Below are 20199 nucleotides of genomic sequence, written 5' to 3' on the forward strand. Positions count from 1 at the left end.
GGTATTGGAGGGACTACATGTCAGTTAAGTTTCAACAGATTGTTGGGCTTTATAGTATTGGTACATGCATTTATTTTGGAAATAAATCTACTTACAACTGAGTCCGCATCTGGACACTCCCTATTTAAAAAAAACAAAGAAAATTTACAATTATATAATGCACAACTTATTTTATTCACATAATTTTTCCTTCAATATTTTCAATTAACTTAAAACAGTGCATGTGATCCTTTTGCCTCTAAGACTCTTGAAATTTTTGCTTTAAATAATCCACATTCTACTGAATGAGATTTAAATAACAGCTGACAGTTTATGCTCAAAACACTGCAGAAGAAAAACTCAAAAGAAATGATGAAAAATCAAACTCACATATTAGTGAAAAGAATTAAAAGTAATAACAGAAGAATTAAGGAAAGTGAGGACTACTACACTGTGTTCTGGATGAATATACTTTAAGTTTCAGGTCTTCATGGTTGGTGTGTACAATAAATAGAAGTCACCAATCCTAATGAAATAGTCTACCTGCAAATGTAAAATGTTTTGGAAAAAAAACAGTATACAAAGAAAGTAAAATTTTTGTCAGAGGAATTCAGAGCTTCCTCTTTTAGAGTTTCATTCTTAGTTTGTGTTTGTCAAGCACAGCTGCAGTCAAGTACTAGAAGATGCTGAACAAAATAACTGAGTACCCTCCTAAAAAGCATTTAAAAAAAACAAAGTTGCCTGCAGAAAGGTAGTGGTTGCAAGAACATTATTCACATGTATTAAACTTTTCCACTGCAATTTCAATTTGAGCAGTAGCACTTAAAATAATGAATGACACTGATTCTCTCTGATGTCTTCAAAAAGCAGAAGCAATTACATTTACAGAACGTGGGAACACTTGAGTAGCATACAAGTCCTCTCTAATTTGCACCCTGACAAATTGTGATGGTATAACTGAACAAGAGTGTTTTTATATCATTGATCTGAACATCCTAAACATACTTTTATAGGAAAATGAATGTGGAAAAAAAATTTATCGCAATCTAAAACATCTTCTCTGAAAAAATAAATAGGTTAAAGGCAAAATATGTAGTTTTTACTACGGTGTGTTAAAAACAGGTGCAAAAAACTTGCTAACATGGAAGCATTAATACAAAATTCCATACAGTATGTTAAGGAAATGACAATGAGATGAAGGATTCCATCTTCTCTGAAAGGCCTCACACAAAGGAGGAGATATGTGACCAAATTTATACTTGTTTTACATCTTTCATAGCAATAGAGCTGTTCTGAAAGACATTTTACTGCTTGAAAAGACAAAGTACATTCTTCCCTTGAGAGATGTTGTTTCAAAAAGTGTACACAAACAGCCTGAGGTACATAAAAGTTGAGAAATGTGAAATATGAGGCAATGAATGAATACAACTCAGGTCACAATGAAGGTTTCTAAAATTAGTGAGCCAAGGAACAGAAATGGAGATCTCAAACAGATCTAGTGTCATTCACAAGGGTACTAACAGCATCTCTCAGGATCTGTTCTATAGATGCAATAGAAACACAGCAGTTTACAAATGTTGGTGAGGTGGAAAATGAGGCTGTAGACAGAAGTACTTTTAAATCATAAGACTTATGATCATTCTTTTTAAATTGAAGACCTGTCATGCTTCTGCTATAAGGTAATATTTCAGGAAATTGAGATTTCATCAGAGAATTTAAGGATTGTGATAAAAATGATGGATGGATGGATGTAGATAAAAAAAGACTCAACCAAATCATGCAAAGCATTGGTTAGAAGGGAAATCCTTGGCTAAACTATAGCAACATGTAACAGAATGCACCCTGTGTGGTATTTCCCTGAATTAAAATCATTACTAGACACACCACCAGTTCAGGCATCAACAGTTTAAAAATGGTCTCGACAAACTGAAAAGCCTACTAACCATAAGAGGTTTTCCAGATGTGGAAAGCCTGCCCTACACAAACTAAACAAGCTTACAGGCTAAGAAAACTGGCAGAACTTTATTTCTCTGTGCAGAGAAGTTTCTCATTACAGTTTTATCATTTCCAGTCCGTAACAGGATCACCAGCTGAAGATTAAATCAGACAAAATACATACTAGCAATCTATATTTTTGAACAGATAATAAATGAAGTATTAGAATATATTATGAAAACACATAATGAATAATCTGATATTTATTTGTGATGTTCTAGTTCATTTCGTAGTTATGGTTTAATGCAAGAATCTCTGTACAAGCCTATAGCACATATTACATAGGAGATTAATATCATGCCAATATACAATTCTCTTTCTGATCTCAGAATCTCAGTCACTTTTGTACAGTGTGTGAATATAGAAACAAAATACTATTACTACCTGCTGTTCTTAGGTCATGAATTTTTCAGCAGCATGTTAAAAAAATTAACATAAATACTTTGAAATGTAATTCTAAAATGTATATACACAAATGTTTAAAAAGTAGGTATTCCCAGATGCCTCTGGGAATATTTCTATATTGTCAAGTTTGTGTAAGTGTAAGCTATCTTCTTGAGAGAATACATGTAGAAATTATAAAAAAATATAATGACCATAAATGTTAATATAGACACTGTGACTAATTCACCTCAGAACTGTTATTTAAAAGAACTTTCTGCAGAGATTTAACTCTTGGGAGACTGAGCACATCCAAAGAAATGGCAAAGATCATATTTGGGATATCAGTCCTGAGCTAGAATCATGGTGTTTGAGAAAGGAGTGTGCTCATGATATACTGCATTTTTCTGTCCTTTGACAGTATATGCAGAAGTTCTTCTGACAGAAGAATAATTGAAGCTTCAATTCTGCAAACACAGCCATTTGGTACTTTTACCATGTACAGACACATTTCATTAGGATTAATATGAATTACATTATCTACAATGCTGAAATGAAGAAGAAAGGGAAACTACTTACCTATGCATAGGAAACAATGAAACATGAGTTGACTATGAATACACTTACATTATTTTTTGTTATTTATGTTGAAATCCTTGGTCACAAAAATTGTAAATAACTGATTTAAATAACTGAATTTTTGTATTCATCGCATTCCTTTAAACGGCTGTTATAAACACTTTTTTTTTGTTTAAATATTGGCTAATTTTTATCCCCATTACTAGTTTTAATACAAGACAAGGATCAGGGTGGAAATATACTTACACAGATTCAGTATCTTTTTCTTTTTTCATTATTCCTGATAAACCAAAAGGCTTCCTTTTCCGTGGTTTTATTCCTATGGAACAAACACTTTTCATTTATAGATCAAAGAGATAAATGCATATTTAGCAATGTCAAACACAGATGCATATGAATGCCAATATTTAAAATGCTGCCACAGGAATGCAGTAGAGATAGGTATGGAGCCAAACTAAGGGAATATTATTCCAATTTGCTTTAAGTAAAATATCAGTTAAAAAAATCAAAATGGGGTTCAACACATTAGTAACAAAATCCTGAAAAAACTGATTTGGATCTCCAAGTTGGGTACAGACTGTATTTTTTTTAATAGACACTTTTGAGGAAGAGAACTCTGCTCACAAAAACTCAACAGGAGCTGTTGCTCCAGGTGATCCTGAATAGCCATGGATGAGAAACTGAACGCTGCCTTCCTCAGCTACTACAGTTCAACACCCTGTCATTATTTCCCTGTGTGTTTCCAGGAGCTGCAAGCTACTGTCCTTTCTCAAAAGTAGGATCTCTGTCCAGTCGGAAATAAGATTGTTTCTTGGCTTTCCAGCTGACGTGAGTTCATGATTTCTCTGGGACTGGTTTGCACTGAGTCTGAAATTACACTTCTCCTCTTTTGTTTCTTCCCTGCTTTTAGCACTGGATACATATAGCTACAGTACTGAAAAAAGTTTGCTTTCATTCCCATTTAATGTACTAAAACTGAAATACACTTAAATATTCCCTCAGACTTACTGCCACATCTGCTTCTTCACAATGTTTGCTGAGGCAAAGCAGACTGCCAAACAAAATGACTAAGTGCATCAGATCCAACTAGTCTACAATTTGGTTTTGATGTGTGATACTACTGACAGCATGTTTTTGAGCAGTGGTAAAAATAATTTGGTTTCCAAAATTAAACCACTGTCAATTCAAGCACTTTCTTATATTTATATTTGCAAAAATACATTACACATAAGGAACCTCTCTGCTCCTAGAAATCCTCAGTAAATCCAAACTTCTCAAAGTAGCTGTAGAGTCAGTAATATATAATGAGACACATAATTTGCTCCAAGATTATTTTTAAATGTCTGGATTTTATTTTTTCTCTGTGCCTTATGCAGCCCAAAAGAATGAACTATGACAGTAATTTCTGAACATGGATCTTCTCTGCCTCAGAAGAGATTTTAAGTCTCAGCTGAAGTCTTGGCAACTTAAAAGCTTTTGGATGCTATAGTTATATTGTTGATTCCTGTGTCACACAAGTAAAGGCATAGCTTATGGAGAAAAGCAGTTTTAATCACTTAAAACAACCTCCTAAGCAAAATAAATTGAATCAACAAAGAAAGACTTTGCAACCATAACACTACATTAGGCTTTAGTGTAACTGACACAGTAACAATGGGAAAAGCCCAGGCCATGTTTTGACACTTGCAAATGAAGATACAACACATTCAAAAGTGAATAAAATCCAAACTTCTGCAAAGATGAAGCCTTAGCCAAAGTATACTTGTAAGAAGCACTCAAATTATCCAACCTTTATGCATTAGTCCTATAAAAGTTTTATACATCTTATTGTCACTGAAGTTTGTTTCTCAAAAGGAAAACTGCATTTTAGTCTACTGGAGCACTTTAAAGTTATACAGATTCACACACTGACTACCCTTTGCTTCACAGCATTCTCATGTGAATAAATAACTAAAAATAAATATGGCAACTCACCTTCAGCTACAGTGGATGTGTTACACTCTTCAAATTCAATAGGGCCTTAAAGAAATGACAATGAAGATAAACATTAGATCAAATTTCACCTATTTTAATGACAACTAATATTTCCTGAAAGTATGAGATAATCTAATTACAAACATTGGAAGTAACTGAAAGGCACAATTACTCTGTCAATGGCCAAGGACACTGCAAAATCATATATGTAAAGTAGTTTTTTCACTTTTTTATACTGAAAAATTAAAATACTAGTCATCATCTAACTACAATTCAGTTGCCTATATCTAATTGATGTCCACATTCAAAAATGCATCTGTAATACAGCATCAGTGTAAGGTTTGTAATTTATTTTCTTTTAATGAGCAAGTTGTATAAATAAAAATAAAAAAGGAGAAACTATAGGTCTAATTTTGAAAGTCACACTTTTGCTAACTCTGCATTGCTGGTTCTAGTGTTTCCTCTCCATAGCCAATTGTCTACACAGTTAGAAGTGTCATGAAGTGCCATGTAAAATCTTAAACACAGCAATAAAGAAGATAGTTTTTCCAAAAAATCATTAAGATTCAACAGGACTAAACCAAAAAAAACCAAAAAAACCAAACACAAACCCAACACTTGTTAAGTTCTGGATTTAAAGAAATTCCTCACATTATATTCGCCACAAATTAACAGTCAGTTCCCATAGCACATTGATATACTAAGCCTCATTTATCCAATTTGTTCAAGTCTAGAATTTATTTAATCCCACAATGAGACATTTTAGGAAGCTGGTGTACAGAAAACAACATGAGTTTCTGTAGGACCTTGCTCAGGATATGACATAATCATGCCAGCACTTGTGGAAGTGCAATGAAAACAGAGAGCACATGCAGGCAGGCAACTTTTCTTCCAGCCCATGCTGGATTATCTGGCAGCTGTATCCACAGAACAAAAAGTTTAACATGCTATCACTGTGCCACTGGGGTTATTACTTACCTCCCTCCATGCACACAGGTTTATATAGATACATTATAGATAAGACAGAGGGGAAATGACTTCTTTTTTAAAATTATAGCATGCTCAAAGTATTGATTTATATTTACTGTAATTTGTAAGGCTGAGTTTGCAAAATTTTCCCAATCAGTAAAAATAAATCTAAGTGTTTGTAAAACAGCAGGATCAGGAATTTGGACTAGAAGCCATCAATATCTCAAACAGTCATCCACGGAACAAAACAACGAAACCTGTAAACACTGAGATTTAAATATATTTTATGAGGAATAAAATACTCAGGCTTTTTCAAAATTCCACCATTTCTTTACCCTTTCCAGCTATTAAGAGTGATCCCCTGAATTTTAAGACTTTTACACTAATGACTAAATAAATACTGAAGGCTCTAGTATAGCCCATCTGTATTTCAGATCAGTATCTTAACTTCCACTTCTTAACTGTCTTCTAAAGAAAGATTTTCTTTAACAAGACATCCAAGTTCCTCTCTTTTTTTCCATTACGCTTTCCTAAAACACTTCCCTTTAAAGGTGAGTTTTTCACACCCTGTAATAATTTTTATGTGAAGACAGATTCTTCCTTACTACAGAAACACACAGATATCACGTGAACCAATTATAACTCAAAAACTTATTTTGGTCAAATTTGTATAGGGCCCTTCTTCCTTTGGAATTACAGAAATTCCAAAGGAAGAAGGTGGTGTCAGTGGTGTCTCTAATTAGCTCAGTTGGTCAGGGCATGGTGCTAGTAACACCGAGGTTGTGGGTTCAGTCCCTATGTGGGCTGTTCACTTAAGAGCTGGACTTGATGATCCTTGTGAGTGCCTTCCTACTAAGAATATTCTGTGCATCTGTGCATACAGTTTGCCCTTATGAATGGAGCAGAGTGAAATTTGTAACAGTTTTAAATGTTATGACAACTTTTGTTTTGTAACTTCAGACCTCCCAACAGTTCTGCTTCCTATGACTCTGCCATAAATAGCACCATATTTTGCCTTGGGCGTAGTATTTTAAAATCAAAGTAACCTTTCAGAAATAGACGTTTCCTGTGGCAATGTATAGTGTACTAATTTAGAAAACAGTATAGTGAGAAGCTTTCAATAGCCTGCATAACAGCTGGAGTCTCCTGGAGGCAGATGTCTTTGCATCCAAAGGGGTGACAATACGGTGGTCCTGCCAGAACTGTGTGTTGTCACCACACTGTCCTCTGCGAGAACCAGCTGCAGTTTCCTGGTCAGCCAGAAGGCCTTAGGCACACACACTGTTATGGGAGCATAGCATCAATAAGGAATTCAGTTTCTTAAGAAGTTTTCCAGCATTGCCTACTGTCTGTGTAAAACATGGAAACAAAAGCAGCTGCCCTAGCACTGCAAAAAGATCGCCCAAACCTCTAAAAAAGTCCCGACTCGGAAAGCTTTCTCCTCTGCAACTCTGTAATGTCTATCTTTATGATTCCTTAATCAGAAGTCAAGGAGAAGTCAGAAGGTGTTATAGTCAAGAACTACCAGTGGATTGGCATTAATGGAGTTTGCCAGACAGGTGTCATCTACAAATTGAAGTCAAAGCACGCAAACTTACGTCCTGGTATCTCAATAACTTTTGTAACAACTACAAAGGTTCTCTTAAGGTGGATGCATTACCTCTGTGAGGCAAAAAGTTTTCAGGACAGACTTGTGCCCAATGACTGTAGTGCAGACAAACGCTTAACACCAAGGACTTCAACTCAAAATCTGGATGATTACAATAGCTAAAATTTTTGGTGTAAATAAATATTCACTGTCCATTGTGGCATTCAAAGAAAGAAAAGCAGTTGATTCACATTTAAGAAGTGGTGTTGATGTTGGGGGCTGAAGTCATTCCCTGAAGCAGTCTCCAGAGTCCATGCCATGTGGTAGCCTAAGGCACTGAAAGAACCATCTAAATGTTGCCATACTGCAAGTGATAATGCTGATAACACTGTTATTTGGCAGTACTGCAAGAAAAGCAATGAAATCTCTTTGCTCTTTTTGTCATAACATGACAACTGAGAAGAATTGAGATGGCAGCTTATTTTCAAGCATTAACATTAACACAAAAATAAATTCTAAAACTACAGTAGTACTGTAAAAATCAAAAAGACATTAAAAGACATTTTCAGAGTAAGTAGAAAGTTATAGCTGAGATCTAGTCCAATCCTTGCAAAAGTCTCTGATTTGATGTTCCATTGCAAGGAGAGTGCAACTTTCAAAAGTCTACTCTGCCTGCTGCTAGATTAATCCATACATTGATAACGCTGATTTTAACACCTCAAATACATCTGCATTGACTTGCATGTGTTTGATACTGTAAACACACTGAATAGAAAAAAATTAATAAATATGCTGCATAAATGAAGGTTAGCCTTTGTAACAGAAAGAGATGTGAGCATCTAGTGGGATTTCAGTCACTTAAGAATATACACCTAGCTATCTGGATGCTAATGAGAAATGTAGTATTCTACAAAGGAAGCAGGCATCAAAAATCAGTAAGTTCTTCTAACTGTACATAAAAATCACAGCAAGCATCACTGCAAGCTGCACTGAGTTTTTGAATGCTCACAGTATTCTACCAGCTGGGACAGATAAGGACAAGAAGAAAAGGCAAATGGAGTCCAGTTTCACAAACACACAGAGGCAGACAGCTGCTAATTGACAAGAGACTAAAGCAACTACACCAGGATTGGGTCAGTTCTGAGGCTCTTGAAAATAAAGCTGCTTTGTTTTGCTGGAACAGAAGACATAATTTGTATAAATGGAAATTTTTTATTTTAGGTAATCACATAATTTACAAGAAGCAACACTTGCAAAAATTAAGCACCAGTGAGTGAGTCTGCATCTCAGGATGCATCTCCAAGACTACAAATATTCAGTAACTACATGTGATGTTTCTCTTGTTTCAAGTGGCATGTGAATATGTAAGTTTCATGCCACTAAAGGCAGAGTATATAGCTAGCAATAAGGAGATAATGTTCTTATTGACAGACAAATGAAGAAGATGTAATTGCACTGTATATTATATTACAGAATCTCCTACATATTTAGGTCACATCTACAGGAACAGTACTTTCAGAGTACATTCAAGGCAACTACAGAAATTATCTTTTTAACCACTATCTTACACCTGCTACTTAAACTAGACAAAATCTCTTGCCACAAAATCAGGTTTTATAGTCTGTCTGTATAACTTTTATGTAAAACCTCTGTGAGGGAGACATTGGGAGAATGTTTTCTAATGTCAAAAGAATAACTCTCACACTTTCCTCAATTGAGAGGAAAAAAAAATTACTGTTTGCATTCTTAAATAAACAAATCAAATGCAAAAGTCAACCAATATTACTAGTAAGGAAAACATAATATTGTGTCATACCCTGAAAAAGTGCCCCCAGTAAGTATATCAATGAACTGGAAAATCCCACAGAGCTAAAAAGTTAAACAAATCAAGAAGTCAACAAATCAAGTAAGAACTGTTTTACATTTGCATCTGCTTTTGAAAATTGTCTCCTTTCTAGCTTAAGGGGGGCATGCATGAGAGAAAGAAACATTATATTGGTATTAACTGCATGCAATTCCCAGTAACTGGAAACACTCAGACCCTCAGAATATCCCCCAAAACTGCCTTTCCCTGCAACCTGAGGAATCAGTTTACACACATGCATGCACACATATAAACATTAACATATCTGTTTCAAGCAAAATATTTACAAACACAACGACAAACCATATTCTTGTTTTCAACAAAAACAAAAGTTTGTCTCTGAGTGTAAATCATGCATGAAAGGAGGACAATTTTTTTAAACTGCATATGCTTCACATGCTGCTTCAAATGGCAAAGCTTTGCGTGCCTGGCTCAGTGCCAGTTGACAGCTCAGCTGGATATCAATGCATATTCTGACCCCCCTTGCAGCGTGTCACTTCTGAATTGTTTCCGCAGTAGAAAGTTTATTCAACCTCTCTCTCAAATTCAGTGGACCGACCATCATTCTGCTATTTAATCATAGCAGAACAGGTTATTTTTCTGACAGCACTAAAGCCAGACAGCAGCTCCTAATGAACAGCTTGATACAAGTGGAATTTCGACTGTTTTAGCCTCAATTAATTCTGCTGTCAAAACAAATGACTGCTTTTAGTGTTTAGATGTCAAGCTGCATCACAAAGGTCAATTTTGTATGTACACAAACATATAAGCAATCTTTTTCTTGCTATCATCTGATCCAGTGACATATTTAGTGAAAAATGTCAAGCTTTTAAATTCAGAAGCCACGAAGCCCAAATATATTTTGTCATTAGTGTTTCTAATACTAACTTCCCATTTTTATTGCCGGTCCATGCATGAGAAATGATTTTATAAAACAATATGAATTTTTTTCTGCTGGAAAAGGACTTCTTATTCTATATTTTATAAAAAGATTTTTTTAAAAGCAAATTAAAGCACATCTTATTTGGAGGAATGCAGAGTAAAGATGAGTAGCTGTTTTCTCTGAGCTAAATTTCATACATGTGATACAGTTATCATGTTAGTACTAAACTGCTACAAGCAAACCTTAATTTATGGATTGGGTCAGCTCTTCTTTGCCAGAAAGAAGATAAGGGACAACAAATAAAACTGCCCTGCTAACAGGTCAGTCTGAGGGAAAACACTGAAATAATACTGGTAAAACCTTATCCTTTAATCTAATTAGATAAATACAGTTCCACCACACCAATCACTCAATTTCTGACTACTCTTTGTTACATCCTCAGAATGATATATCGGCCTAGCTAGATACATAGCCCCCAGAGATGCTGAATGTTTTATCAAATCCTGCTTTAAAAAAAAAAAAAAAAGTTAAAAAAAGAAAATTATAGTACAGCAATAGTATTCAATTAAAGAAAAAAAAGGAATGGTAGATGTGATAGTGGCATCAGAAATAATGACAATTATCAGTAACAACATATGTAGCACTTCTTTGGAAAGAATCTTTTCAGATGAACAAATTAACATATGAAGAGAGCATCCAAACAAACAATCAATTTTAACCCTGATTCTGTTACTAGGCTTCCAGCCCTGCACTCAGTTCACCAGATCAAAGGAAACATTATCCATCTCAGGCTTTTCTGGTACTCTGAGTACCAACTATGTGAACACAGCAAGTACATTATACTCAGGGGACACTATTTCTATGTGGTTTACAGAGCAAAAATAAAGCAGAAAAGGATCATAATCTGAGAAGCCTTAAAATAATGATTATCAATTAAGATGTTTACCATTAGAAGGAAAGACCAGATTTTTTTCTCTAAAATAAAAAGGTGGCTAACATCAGTTACAAAGTATTTTTCACTGCTCTGATAATGCAAGAGTTTTCAAAAGAGACAGAAAACTTGTATCAAAGGCAATGATTCAAGGCAGAGATCCCTCCAGCCTGCAACATCTGAGTATGACAACAAACACTGCAATTTTCAGCTATGATCTATGAAAGTGTGAGGTCTGTGAGCAACAAAATATAATGTCATCTAATACACCAATCTGCAGAGCATTACAATGCCTTTTCTTGTCCTTTTCTACCCCTGCTTTTGCTTCATCTTCACTCCATATTTTCTCTCTGACTGCATAAACAACAGGATGTGAGATACAGCCAGTTTTAAATAAATATTAAATTAATTAATATTAAATTAATTAATAAAAATTAAATAAATATTCACAAGCTAAGTGGCAGGCCAACATACACATACATATAATACATACAAATACATACTCAGCTATATGCTGACTCTCCAAATGAGGAGTAGTTGGGATGCTTCTTCTTTCTCTAGCAACCTCCTCATTTCTACACTCTCATTTTCCATCAAAATGTGTCGAAAGTACCAGTCTTGTGAAAATTGTAGCAGAGGTGTGGAAGACATAATAAGCAACTGCATAAATCTAGTCTATTACTGTAAGTAAATAGCTCTGCCTGTCTGCATGGTGCATGATGCACCTGCTGAAGATAGAACATGCAAGTATGCAGTGATGAAAGAAATGCACAAACACATTCACTTTTAAGACAATTCAGCTAAGATTTTGGAACACTAGACACTGTAAATATGTCAAATTATAGCCCACATATTCAAAGGCAGCTTCAAAGAGTCACATCTTTTTTAGCACTCACACATTCTCCCTCTAAACGGAGAGAGATATGGTTTCTTACTGAAGTTCTGAACTTAAGCACATGAAACCATCAGAGGCTGAGATGTTTAATGTGACCCTAAGGAGCAAAAATAGGGTAATATATTTTATAGTGTCCAGAATTTTCAGACAAAAAGATCTTTTTTCCATTAGAAAACAAAGAACATTTCCTACCTTAAACAAAAAATATACCCCAAATAAATAAGTTCAAAATATCAAACCTTTCCTAAATATTAATTACATATAAGATGACTATTTTATATAAGTAAGCTACAGGTCTTATACTGAGATTTGTTTTATGCTGATAAAGTAAATGTTTCCTCTATTTTCAAGTGCTTTAAGACTAATTTTTCTGGTCATAGTAGAATCCATCGTATATCCTGCTGCATTTTCTGCTGACTATTACCTACGTAATTTATTCTTCCTATTTAAGTTAGTGAAATGGACATTGCTTTGTTTCCAGTCCTAAAAAACTCTTTTAAATGTGATGCTGCGACTGCTTTGTTTGCCTGTAGGAAGAAAATTTGAGTGTGCCCAACAGTACTTTATCTTACTAAGTGTTCCAGATCATTCACAATCTAGCTTTTGCCCTGTTATGTCTACTGATGTTGTCTTAGATATTTTTATCAATGCTGTGATTATTCCAATTGCATTCAAATATTTATTTTTTTCAATAAAACTTGCTCCTTTATAACTCTCCAGACCATTAAAAATCAATCTACTGCATTCTAAAACAAGTTTACAATTTCAATATATGTAATTATTAGAAATCTATGCTGGCAGATCAGACTAGAAGCCCACAGAAGATTTGGATTTGGTTGAAAGGACCAAATTTTTGCAGGCAAAGTAAAACAGACATCTAGGCGAGCAAGTAAAATATATTTGTTGGTACAGCTTTTCAGATTGTAGCTCCTCATCAAGAGCTCTACAGCATAAGACCCTAAAGACTTTTCTATCTGCCTCAAGCCCAGCTTCTCATAAAAATCCTCAAAAATATTCATACTTAATTTCTTCCATTAACTTCTGAAATACAGCAGTAGTCTGCCCTCCTTTACAAAGAGTGCTTTGCTGAATCCCTTGGACACTGTTAGTGTTGATAAACTAAGCTCATTCCTTTGTCAGCCTTCTGTGTAGAACTATATGTGGGCACAGTCTTTGGGAAATTGTGATCCTCAAAGCTATTTGTGCATTTAACCACAAGCATCAGCAGCACTCAAGTATGCACAGTATTTAAAGAAAATACAAAGAAAATAATTTATAAGAACATAAAATAAATACTTGCTTTGTTACCCTTCCCTGTGGAAAAGAAACTCAAAGATGTCCTGCAGAGCTGTTCAAAAGTCAGTATTAACCATTTTCAGTGTTTATTTCCATCTACTTTGTAACTTGTTTAGTGTCCTAGAAAAGTATTTTTATACCAGCTGTAAACTACTATGTTATCAAACAAAACCACGGAAAAAAGAAACCACCACACCCAGCACTGTTTAAAGTCTTTCTTTCAAAGCAGATCTCATTATTTAACCAGGTAAAATGCCAGTAAGCTTTAATCAAAGCAAGCTTCAATACTCAGTTGCCCTTGTTTTGCCTCTCAAAGTATGAAAAAGTATTAACTTGCTTCTAAAAATTTTTAGGAGTAATACATTTATTATTAACTTTCTTTTTTTTCCCCTCACTGCTTAATCTTGTTTATTTGGCAATTTCTTCATTAGATGCCAAACATGCAGCTTAACACAACACCCTAATTTAACAGGAGTATTAACATGGAGTGAGCACAACTGTGCATTAACACTATCAGCATTACCTTTCAGCTGTGGTGTAGCTCACTTTGACATTGCATTTGCTTTGGAGAAAACACATAAGCAGTACTTTTCATGGACATTTAGGACTAAAATGCTCACAACAGGCAATTACAAAAGGCCTAAAAGCATGTGACAATTTCACAACAAACTTTGCACTAACACCACTGCCAACAGACAGCCACATGAAACTTTACTCTAATCAAATAATAATTCAGTTGAGTTCACAGAATCAGAAATCAGTTGAATCAAAGGCCAGGTAAAATTTGGGGTTTAGATGTTTATTTAACTTGAAGCTTTAATGCTTCATGATCTCTGGTAACGGCAGAGCTCCTAAATGTGTTCCCTCATAACAGAAAAGGATCACCAGGAGACTAAGAAAGATGCCAGGATATTTTTTTCTGGTATGTGTTACCTTGTGAAAAAGTAGTGATCCTGATTCAATCCGAACTCACTGAAAAATGTATCAGCTTAGTCTACTTAATACCATTTCCAGAAAGTAATTCAGGATTTTTTTGGTCATTTTGAAACTATGTCTCCACTTGACATGCATGACCTTACTCTTTTCCTTGACTGGAGTTATCAGGACCTTGAGACTATTTCTTCTGCATGGGCAAATAATGTAAAATAGGTTTTCAACAAACCAAACTTTTTTTAATCAGTGTTACTGATTACTGACTAAATTGTCAATTTTTGCATTTGATGGAGAGAAGAAACAGAATAGGAAAATTACATCTGTCCTTTCTGAATCTTGTCGTCTATAGAAGCATCATCTTATTAAAAATATTCCTACTATATTTCTAATATATAAAAGTACAAGAGAAACAGAAGTCAAATACTTTGCTATAGTGCAAGAGCCAGTGATGGCTGAGCAATAGCAACTGTTGATAATAAACATTGTTGACTTCTCATTAATCTGGAATAAGATTACTCTGATATCACTTCCATTATTGATTTAAATATACTTTAGAAGAAAACCAGATATTTTCTGCCATACAATAAATTATTTTTTTAAAGAATATGCAGCAACAGACTATAACAAACAGGAAACCACTCAATTAGAAGTGGGCAAGTTTTGATGAACATTGCAGGACCATATGACTACAGCATCTTCCAACTGGTGGTATCTAATCTGCTATTAAACCTAACACCAGGAATATATCATAGAATCCTAGAATGGTTTGGGTTGGAAGGCACCTTTAAAGCTCATCTAGTCCAACCCCGCTGCAATGAGCAGAGACATCTTTGACAACATCAGGTTGCTCAAAGTCCTGTCAAACACACCACGAACAGTTCCATGGATGGGAAAGCTACCACTTCTTTGGGCAACCTGTTCCAGTGTTTCACCACTCTCATCATAAAAAACACCTCACTTATATCTAGTCTGAATTTACTCTCTTTAAGGTTAAAAATATTACTCCTCTCCATATCACTACAGAACCTATTTTCTTGTCCCCATCTTTCCTATAAGGCTATTTTAAGGCCACAATCAGCTCTTCCTGGTGTGTACTGTACAGCCTCCACTCTCTCAGCCTGTCCTCACAGGAGAGCTGTTTTAATACATTCCGTGTCTCTCCTCTGGACTCACTGCAGCAGGTCCCTGTCCTTCTGTGCTGGACCCCAGAGCTGGTGCAGCCCTGCAGGTGGGCTCTGAGCAGAGCAGAGCAGAGGGGCAGAATCCCCTCCCTGCCCTGCTGCCCACGGGGCTGTGGCTGCAGCCCAGGACACGTTTGGCTCTCTGGGCTGGCAGTGCCATGGCTGGGGCATGTGCAGCCTCTCATCCCCCAGCATCCATAAATCCTTCTGGGCAAGGCTGCTCTGATCTGTCCATCCCAGCCTGGGCTGACACCAGGGGTTGCTCTGATCCAGCACCAGCACCTGGTCTTGCTGAACCTCATGAAGATCACATGGGCCTGACCTCATCCTGGTTCCTCCAGATGTTAGAGGAAGTTCAGGGAATTAAATTCTGTACATTAAATTCTGATCTGAAGCCTTATTGATCCTGCTTTGTTTTCCTGTGTTTTACACTAAGTGCCTTTCTTTTCAGTTAAAATTAACTTGCAACTGGATATAAGTGGTTTAGTCTTTGGTTTGTTTTGGTGGTTTTGTTTTTTTGGGTTTTTTTGTTTTGTTTTGTTGGTTTTTTTTGTGGTTTGTTTTTGTTTTTTTTGTTTTTTTTTTTACACTGAATGGAAGTCAGAAAACAAAAATTATTACTCTTTCTTTACTTGTGTTACTAAAACCTCTCAATTCCAAACTGATTTGACAAAGAAAAAATTAAAACAAATTCAGTGAGAAGCAGGTTATAGAACTGACTAAGTAGGTTATTTAGGCAGTTGTGGAAAAAAAGTAATTATAAAGAAGTTCCTGAGTGAATTAAAAGCCTCTTACAAAGTACTACTGCTTGAAAGAAAACCTGTTATTTGTACAAGAAAAACTTGAATTCTAGATACCCCTTCACATTACGGCTCCAGGTGACAGAAATTAGCCACCAGAGGGAGCCCATATAATCTGGTAAAACAAACACCACTGTAGAGATACATTTCAGATAAACTTTACTGTAATTGGTTTGATAAAACAGCCTTCATCAGTACTTCATTTCAGATTCATTCTTATTTTTACAGATATAAACAAAAGCAAGTGATCTCTGCTGTAAAGAACTATAAATAGCTGGAATATACTGAAATAAGCTAAAATACTTTGCTATGCATTGCCTTTTTAGTTTATTTTATCTGAAAGTACACACCATCTCACTTATTATAGCAACCCACAAATAATGTGGATGACAGAAGGCCTACATAGTCCTGGGGAATTTTAGAATATTGCCTTTAAACAGATTTAGGTCAGAAGCAACAGTGACATCCAGAAGACAGTTTTTCAGCACTTGTTATGTAAACCAAGTCAGTATCATTTTTTATACCAAATATTTAGATTTTTCTGAGGAGCCATCTCCTTCTTCAGCCTAATTAATAAATACATCCCACAGACTTTCAGCATTTGCTCCATTAATTAAAATATCTTTTTATTGTGAACAGTTCTCAGATGCAAAAAAGTGGGGGTTCAATCAAGAAAAAGCAGTCCTTAACAGTGGATGATCCCTTTTCATTCTTAGAAGGCTGATAACCTCACTTTGCCTTCCAAATCTTTCTAATTGTCAAAGTTTTATGATTCTAAGTTAATAAAACAAATATATTAAAAGCAGTAAGCTTAATTAACATCATTAGTGGTCTGTGTTGCTAGTCTTTAACCCTTCCAGATTTCTTGTGAATTTGTATTCTTTTGCTGCTGAATTTGACTATGTTTCTCCCTGCACCATGACTGCTTGACAAAGTTGATATCAGTAATTTAATACTGTAAAAGGAAATTCAAGGTGCATACATTTACACACTAAATGTGCTATTGTTCCTTAAAATACTTTGCTTAACTTCCTTAGAATACATTTGAAGTTTTTATTTGGCCCCAGAGAGCACAGATGATATCTGAAGAACTGTAAAGCAGCAAGTATAAAATGTGTGCAATTTTTCCATTAAATTAAAAAGTGAAGTATTACTTTTCTTCAAATGTCAGCGTTGTCTGGCAAAATCCACACTAATAGCATGGATGACTTGAAGTGCACAATGTTCTAGGACAAATTAGCAAGGGTCTTTGTAACCCAGGCTGTCAGGACTTTAAATGCAAGGTGGAGATCCCTGGCCATTTTGGCAACATCTAATCAAAGAGGTCTGAACACCAAATTGTCACATGTCTTTGTCCTGTTTCAGACCAACTGAACTTAATACTCTGAAGTTCACACATTTTCTTTTTTTGCTGAAAAATTGATAAATACACAGGAAACTGTCAAAAATCGTTCCATATATCATCTTACCTCAGCCCACTTCGATATCAGCATTAGAGAATCACAGAAAGAATATGAAATAATGTTATGTTAAAAACACCTCACAGACACATTGCAAGATACCTAATAATATTTAAAAATTTATTATACATTTTCATGACCTACTCTGGTATGTACATTCTTACCCTGGGAAAAAAAATCTTTGTTTGCTTCTACTAGACAGAGATGCTAGTGAGGACTCCCAGCACTGAAGGAAATTACTAATTCCTGTATTTACACACCTAGTGACTGTATATTTGTGCCAATATTAAAGTGACACTGTATAGGCAGTACTGTGAGAATGTCTTTTTATGCCAGTGCCAGGAAGTCTTATCACACCCAACCAGCAGTACCTTCAGAAAGTACTATTCAATTTGCTTCTTGCTAAAGAAGCAATACACATTATTTTATATTAAAATATATTTTATAAAAAAATAGATATTGCATGTCTATTAAAATGATAATTGATAAGTTGAACAAACAGATGCAACTGTTCCAGTAGTTCAACAAGCAGCTTTATAGACATCTGCTCTGAATATGTTTATATTGAAGTTCTGAAATACAACTTATGCAGAAACACAGATTGTACAAGAAACACATAGCAGACAACACATAGTTTGTACAAAGAACTACAGCTTCTTGACCAGTTTCCCTGATGTTCTAGGAAATAGCACAGTTTAGTGCTATAAACTACCAAGCATTATGAACACAAATACTACATGCACAAAATGAATTCTGCATTACCAGTTTCTATGAATCATTTAATTTCAAAGTTAATGAATACTAACGTATGTTAAAAATACAGCACATTAACAAATATGGGTTTGACCTTTTCATTAGGAATGGAAATTTTCAGTTTTAAAGCTAACATTTCCTATTGTGTTAATCTCTTACCCGGTCTTTCTTTGCCAGTTCCTTTGGACTCAGCAAATTTCTGTATTAAACTCTCAACTGTAGTATTTGTCATGTTATTAATAAACTCTTCATGCACCTTCGAAAAAGAAAAAGCGATTAACTTTAAAAAGTAGTTTTTGCTACAGCTAAGGTTCAAAACCTTTCCCCCTAAAATACATTACAGGACTTGGAGAAATCAACAGACATTTTATTTAGGAAACCCTTCTCTTTGCTACAGTACACTACAGACAAAAAATGAAGTGACAAGTCTAGGTTTTACTTCTATTTCTTCCATGTTAAACAACTTGTCTATATATCATTTTCTGAATTTATCAGCAACGTATCCCACTATAATGTCAGGAAGACAAGCAGTTTTTTCAGCCACCACCAGTTTAGGGTGTGAACTGTTACTACTGTATTATCACAACTCCCACCTGTTGAGTAAAAAGCATTACTGTTGTAATAGTTTTGGTCTAACAACATGTTGCTAATAGGTTTTTCCAACAAGGCAGCATGTGTACATATTTTAGAAATAAACAGCATGACCCTTGTGATGATCACTTATCAGCAGAAAACCTTAATACTGACATGGACGCAAATGAAGTGCAACACTTCCAAAATCAAAAAATTAAGGACTGCTTATAAAGATGATTAATTAAACCAACTTCCATTTAAACAAAAGATATTATAAAAGCTTCTGTCACTAAATATCTTTTCCTCATAAAATCCAACAGTATAAAATATTTGGTGACTCCTCAAAGTGGTATCATTTCTAGTTCTAATTTAAAAAGCAGTACTGTAATTCTTTGTGAAATTAGTGCTAAACTAATATCCAAGAAGCAGAATTTAGAAATACACTAAAAAATCTTCAACTGCCAAATTCTTCAAAATGTCCCAAAATTTTGTTTTCTGTGAAGACAAAATATACCTAGTCTTATTCTGAAATTTTGGTGACATTTAACTTAAAAATGTAACAGGAAGCCATGGGACTTTGAGCTTATATTGAATTTCACAAAGTAAGAAATATTCCATTTAATAGTTAAGGAAAAACATAAAGCATGATCCAAATATAATATAAAAATACCTCTCCTATTTGTAAATGGATTTCTTTTACAGTATTTGACAATGACTGTATTATCTCTTTCATACGAAGAAGGTGCATTTCTTCTATGTCTTGAAATTTCTGCAAACAAATATGAGCAATTAATCATAATGAAAATATTTCCTGAAACAAAATCTTAAATGTCAATGATTAAATACACTAAAATGAAAAAAAGAACAAATAAAACTCCTTTTTTCTCCACATCTTAAACGTAATAATTACATTTAAGAAAGTAATGTGCAGAATTCAGAGAGTTATGAAATACTGCACTTTAGAAAGCAAGCTATCCTTTCAGAGTCATTATTGAACATCTTTTACTTACTTTTTGAACTTTCATCTAACCATTCAAAAAATCTAATCTCTTTCTACCAAAAGAAAATATGTTTAGAAGGTATTCAAATTTTCTCCTTCCTCCATTACTGAAGAGTCTTTGTTTTTTCATCTAAACCAAGAAATCTTATTTCTGGATCTGTTTTG

General features: G+C 34.7%; 1 protein-coding gene across 3 annotated transcripts in view; it reads right to left on the minus strand.

The window, feature by feature from the left end:
* Positions 1–20199, minus strand: part of FCHO2 (FCH and mu domain containing endocytic adaptor 2) — a 79845-nt gene that overhangs the window by 37468 nt on the left and 22178 nt on the right. For all 3 annotated transcript variants that reach the window (XM_063422004.1, XM_063422003.1, XM_063422002.1), the window contains exons 7-11: positions 19705–19803; positions 18621–18717; positions 4909–4953; positions 3181–3253; positions 96–120 (exon numbers count right to left, since the gene is read on the minus strand). In XM_063422004.1, the coding sequence (XP_063278074.1) occupies positions 96–120; positions 3181–3253; positions 4909–4953; positions 18621–18717; positions 19705–19803 (339 nt within the window). The remainder of the gene's footprint in view (positions 1–95; positions 121–3180; positions 3254–4908; positions 4954–18620; positions 18718–19704; positions 19804–20199) is intronic.

This window comes from Prinia subflava, chromosome Z, assembly GCF_021018805.1.
Source record: "Prinia subflava isolate CZ2003 ecotype Zambia chromosome Z, Cam_Psub_1.2, whole genome shotgun sequence".
Classification (NCBI taxonomy): domain Eukaryota; kingdom Metazoa; phylum Chordata; class Aves; order Passeriformes; family Cisticolidae; genus Prinia; species Prinia subflava.